The sequence below is a fragment of the Elephantulus edwardii genome, unplaced genomic scaffold (assembly GCF_000299155.1).
Source record: "Elephantulus edwardii isolate Elephantulus edwardi_28Jun2011 unplaced genomic scaffold, EleEdw1.0 scaffold00044, whole genome shotgun sequence".
Taxonomy (NCBI): Eukaryota; Metazoa; Chordata; class Mammalia; order Macroscelidea; family Macroscelididae; genus Elephantulus; species Elephantulus edwardii.
The window spans coordinates 12,763,226-12,769,072 of record NW_006399794.1 but is presented as its reverse complement, the minus strand read 5'-3'; the positions used below and the strand labels follow the sequence as shown (position 1 = coordinate 12,769,072).

At 37.8% G+C, this 5,847-nt stretch overlaps 1 protein-coding gene across 1 annotated transcript in view; it reads left to right on the top strand.

Annotated features, from left to right (window-relative positions):
* The window catches only part of STIM1 (stromal interaction molecule 1), a 344,672-nt gene that overhangs the window by 214,651 nt on the left and 124,174 nt on the right, over positions 1-5,847 (top strand). Inside the window, exon 3 of the mRNA XM_006885535.1 lies at positions 1,524-1,638. Within this exon, the coding sequence (XP_006885597.1) occupies positions 1,524-1,638 (115 nt within the window). The remainder of the gene's footprint in view (positions 1-1,523; positions 1,639-5,847) is intronic.

The following is a 5,847-nucleotide window of genomic DNA, read 5'->3' as shown; positions in this document are numbered from 1 at the left end:
TGGTGAGAATCTTTGTCTTCTTGACATTGAGCCTCAGTCCATATTGAAGGTTGCAGTCCTTGACCCTCTGCAGTAAGTGCATGAGGCCCTCCGTTTCAGCGAGCGGGGTTGTGTCATCTGCATAACGCAGATTGTTGATAGATCGTCCACCAATCCTGACACCACGCTTCTCCTCAGAAAGCCCAGCCTCTCAGATAATCTGCTCTGCATGCAGGTTGAAAAGGTATGGATCTAGGAAAGATTAAACAATGTTTAATCCTGTATGTTTTAATAATGTAGTTGAGGAATTATTAATAGTGGAATAAGGAGCAGGTTGAATGAGTTTTGATGAAGTCAGTTATCAGTTAAAATTGTAAAAGCTTTCTTTTCCTTCTTTCATAAAAAATATAATATGGAAAGAAACATTCTAGATCATTGAGAAACTGCCTTCAAAGTGTGAGAGAACAATTTGGACTTTGAAGTAAAATATTTTCATTTAAATTCATAACTTACCTAGTATGACCTTGGACTGGTGTGTCAGTTAACTAATGCTGTGTAACAAACCTAATGTATTTACAGCCAATATTTATTTTGCTTGTATGTCTATTTGCAGCAGGGACAGCTCATGTGTGTTCACTTAATATATCAGATGAGGTGACCTGAAAGCTGGAGGCTGGAATTACCTAAAGATTTATTCATTCCCATTTCTGACAGGGAAGACTCAAAACAGTTGGGGCTGCTTAGGTTTTTCTATCTCCGTTTTGCCTTTCTACACAATCTCTATAGCATGGTGACTTCTCAATAGCCAGACTTCTTAAATGGTGGCTCATTGTTATCTAAAACATTATGTTCTTGAAGAGAGAGTCAGATAGATTTCTGTATTGTCTTTTTAAACCTAGCCTTGAAAATAATGTTACATCACTTCTGCTAAATTTTGTTCATTAATTTATTTGTCACAAATTTCTGCTTATTTTCAAGGGCAGAAGAGTCTACCTTTTGTGAGAGTTGTATAAAAAAATGTGTGGGCATACCATAAAGTTAATCTAACTGTTGAACATCTCTAAACTTAGAGTGATTTGAGGCAGACTGCATAATCTCTAAGAATAGTTCTGTCCTCTTTCGTAAAGTTGGCGTATATTAATTTAACAGTTATGAAGATTAGTGCAAAAATGTGGAATTTCTTGACATACTACTTATGAAGTAGTGTATGAATAACTTAATATTCTCTCTCTTTCCATCTTCTAGAATTATTAAATTCCAGTTAACAGCCATTTATTTTATTTCCAAAAATAAAGGAGGAACTCACTCATATTTTTTTTGAAATGCAGCATATAACAAAGAAGACAAGACAAACTATAGTTGACTACTAAGACATAAATGTATGGAATGGTCTGAATGGTGTGATGCAAAGAGTAGACAGACTATGTAGTAGAATGTGTGCTCAGTATTAGATGGTAGAGAACTAAAAGCACATGATGTATGTGTAGTTCTTGGTGGACGGCCTCCCAGGTATATCTTGTGATTTGTTTTCCTTTCCTTTACAGTTCCTGAGAGAAGACCTCAATTACCATGACCCAACGGTGAAACACAGCACATTCCATGGTGAGGATAAGCTCATCAGTGTGGAGGATCTTTGGAAGGCATGGAAATCTTCAGAAGGTACTAGATAATTTGATTGTTTAATCCTAACTGAGGTAGCTCTGATGGCCTAGTGGCAGGAAACTGCACTGCACTCCTGGAGACGTGCAGTTTTAATCTGCCAGCTTCTTGACTAGAGAGGATGAGAAATCCCCTCCTGTGTGGAGGGTCAGCTGTGGATGGGTTCCAACTTGACAGTACTCAACAACAGCAATAACAACAACAATCCTAATTGCTGGACAATTTAGAGGAGAGAGAAGGAAATGGACTATAAATATGACCATTTTGTTGTTGTTGATATCCCCATGGCACAAGTTCAGCATCATAGCAAACCCAGGTTACCTCATACAGCACATTGACAAAGAGTGATATGCAAAGTGGAAGAATGTTCCTCCAGATGTAACAGCCCTAGTCTCCTGTCTCATTTAGCAGTGGTTAAATGTTGTCGAGTCGAATATGAATCAGAGTAAGCTTTGCACAAAAGAGCTGAACTCTGTTCTGTAATTAGCATAATTTCTGTACGTCAATAAGAGAGTCTGTAGAGTTTCCAGAAGCATCTGGTTTAGGAAGTGGATGCCACTCCTTCCCAACATGAGTCATTCTGAAAGCTCATCCAACAGCTGTACATAATGGGTATTTGACACAACCATGAGATGATGTTAAGCATCACAGCAACTCCAAGTTGTTCAGTACAGCACATAGACAAATGATTGCTGTGTCTTTTAAAGAATATTCTTCTAAAATTAATAAATTTGGCCCTACAGGATTTTAAAGCCACACCCTCTACCCTTACCCTTAGTCTAAGGCTCAAGGGCCACTCACTTTTGAGGGGGGAAAAAGGAACAGTAACACACAACAAAAAGGACCCCAGAAACTTCCCTTGCCTGACTGCCATCAAGACGGGACCACCAACGAGATGCCAGCCAGCCAGCTGACTTCCATAGTGGAGGGAGACATGACCATAAGGACATCAATCTAAAATAATTAGTAAAGAGAAAATGTTATCACAAGAAATGGTTATCACAAGAGTCCACAATTAAGGTTGCATAGTGGAATGTACTTGGGGCGGTGGGAGGGGTGGGGGGGGGGGGATTGTGTACCAGGGAAGGAGTGTTTCTTTTACTTTTGAAAGATAGGAGCGAACTGCGGGGGTGGGGGGGAGGGCTGAGGGGGGAGAAAAGTGTAACAATGAATGAATGGAAATCCAAAATCTCTGTAAATACTCATTAAAATTATTTTAAAAAAGAGAAAATGTATTAATTTTTATGTACAGTCATTTAACAGGCGAGGTACATCAAACAGACCAGACCTCTAAGTTGTTCTTTTTCTTTTTTTTCTTGTTGTGTACTATTGAGTCAGATCTGACTGGCAGAGGAGTAGATTGCCACTCCTTCTTCAGCAGAGCTTCTGTTGGATTCAAACCACGTGCCTTTGGGATTGCAGTGCAGCTTCTTGCCACTAGATCACCAGAGCTCCCTTAAATTGTTCTTAATTAAAATGCTTCCCACCCTAACTCAAGCTTTTCCTCAGCCCGTCTCCCTACAGGACTCTACAAGCTTCTACTTCTTCCCCTCCAGGGAGTGTTCTGTTTTTTGAGCTGTTAGGTGCTTTTGAGTTGACTGACTCATAGGATCCCATATACAGCAGATCGAAACCTTGTCTGATTTAACAGTCTCCTTTGTGCTTAAGTCCATTTTTGGATGTTGATCCATCTCCTTTGATGACCCTATGTTTTTCCTTGCATGATGTCCTTTTTCAAGGACTAGCCCCTCTGATAACACACTTAGAGTATGTTAAGAAGCCAGTCCCTTTCTTTCGTAGCTCCAGCTCGGCTACATTGGATAAAAGTATAGGTGACTTTTTAAAAACATCTTAAGATTTCTTAGCCCTCATTCTTTGAGAAATGCATATTTTCTCAGCCTCCTTATCTTGATGTCTTGCTAGGGAACATTTTTTAAATGTCTTTTTTTTGGATCTGAGTTCTAAGAATTAGGTGTAAGAACCACATATGTCAACTGATCAGCACAAAGTTGAGAAGTACTATTCAACTTTTTGGTTCTGGATCCTTTGCATCTGCTAATGCAATCTGATTAGATATTTTGAAGATTTACATTAATCTTATTATTATGAAAACTAGATCTTTTTCATGTATAAAACTAACTGACTCCAAAATTTTTTGCACATTTGCTTTGGAATTCAGTTAGAGTGTGTCTAATTATGCAAGACTTGACAGGAAATGGAAAAACAGGACTTAAGTTTCCTCTCCATTTGTATCCTTTGTTGGTAACAAAATTAGAAGTAGTTTTTTTCCCAGGGTCTCCTAGGGAAAAGGTTAAGAAAGAAGGTTAACCATGCGTGACTGTGACCACTAGGATTATAGTTCCTGGCTTCACAGGCTCTTCGTGACCCAATGTGCAATAAAATGAAACCCTTTCTGATCCTTTGCCATCCTCCTAGTTTTTGCTGTGCCAAAGCCCATCGCTGCCATCACTGTTACTAGTCTCTCTAGTTGAGGCTCTTTCTCTCTTTTCTGACCATTTACCTTTCTACATACATCTTTTTCTAAGCACTGGCATTTCCTGAGAAACATGCCTAAAGTATGTGAGATGACATTTCTCCATCCATACCTCTAAGAAGCACCCTTAGTTGCACTTCCTTCAAGACAGATTATTTTTTTCCCTTTGCTGTTTGTGGTATATTCAATATTCTTGGTCAACACCAAAATTCAAAGGCATCATTTCTTTGGTCTTTTTTAAATTCACTGTCTTAACTTTCACATGCATATGAAGCAATTGAAGTATCATGGCTTGGAATCAGGTGCACTTTAGTCTTTAAACTGACATCCTTGCTCTTTGTCACTTTAACAAGGTCTTTGTCAGCACATTTACCCAATACAATGCAATATTTGATTTCTTTTTTAATTTTTTTTAATTCTTTCATTGTTGAGCATTTTCTTCCTTTTCCCTCCCTTCTTTTACCCAGTACATTTTGCAGTGCACCTTTGGTTTCAGATTATTGTTGAGCATATAATGTCTAATCATATATTCCCTTTGAACCATTCTTGCCCTTATCTCTTTCAATGTAGTGTTTATTATCTATTAACTCTTTTCCTTTTCTCACCTCAAACCCCCCCACTCCATCAGTCCTATTTTATAATAGTGATGTTATGCAGTATTGGTCCTTTTATTTTATTTTTTAAATTTTTATTTTATTAATTTTAATGAACTTTTACAGAGATTTTGGATTTCCATTCATTCATTGTTGAGTTTTTCTCGCTGCCCACCCCTCCTTCCAGTTCACTCTTTTTTTTTCTTTTCCAGTTTGCTCTTATCTTTGAAAACGAAAAGAAAAATTATTTCATTGCTGTACAATCCCCCCCACTATCCGCCCTCCCCCAAGTACACTCTGCTATGTAACCTTCATTCTGGACTCATGTCATAACCATAATAACCAATTATATATCGCTTTTACGACTGAGATATTTCATTCAGCATAATGTCCTCCAGGCTCACTCCCATTGTGTAATGTTTTATGAGTTCATTGTTTTTCATTGCTGCATAATGTTCCACTGCTTGAATGTACCATAGTTTTTCTATCCATTTGTTGTGCACTTGGGTTGCTTCCATCTCTTTGCTATTGTGAATAATGCAGCAATAATCATGGGTGTGTAGTGTTTGAGTTCTTGACTGCTGCTTCCATGGTTGTTAATTATGGATCCAAGTAAAATGAAATTAATCGTGCTGTTGTTTATTAGTCCAGTTGTCAGGACTTTTGGTTTCTTTATGCTGAAGTATATGCAATCCAATATATTCTTTGATCTTCATCTGTAAATGCTTTAAGTCCTTTTTTTTAAAAAAAAAATAGAGATGTTGTGTCATCCTCATATCCCTGGTTGGTAATGAGTCTTCCTCTAATTCTGGTGCCACTTTCCCCCCCAAATTCTAGCTTCATGGATTGTTTGCTCAGAATACAGATTGAATAAATATAAAGAGAGGTTACACCCCTGATGTACGACTTGCCTAGTTTTAGAACATGCAGTGTTTTCTTGTTCTTTTTGAAGCAGTTGCTTTTTAGTACATGTTCTGCATAAATATAGTTGAGTGTTCTGGAATTACCAACTTTTACAATCGGAGATTGATCAAACATGCAATCAAGATGCATTGATAATAATGGGTGACTGGAATGCAAAAGTTGGGAACAAAGAAGAAGATTCAGTAGTTGGAAAACATG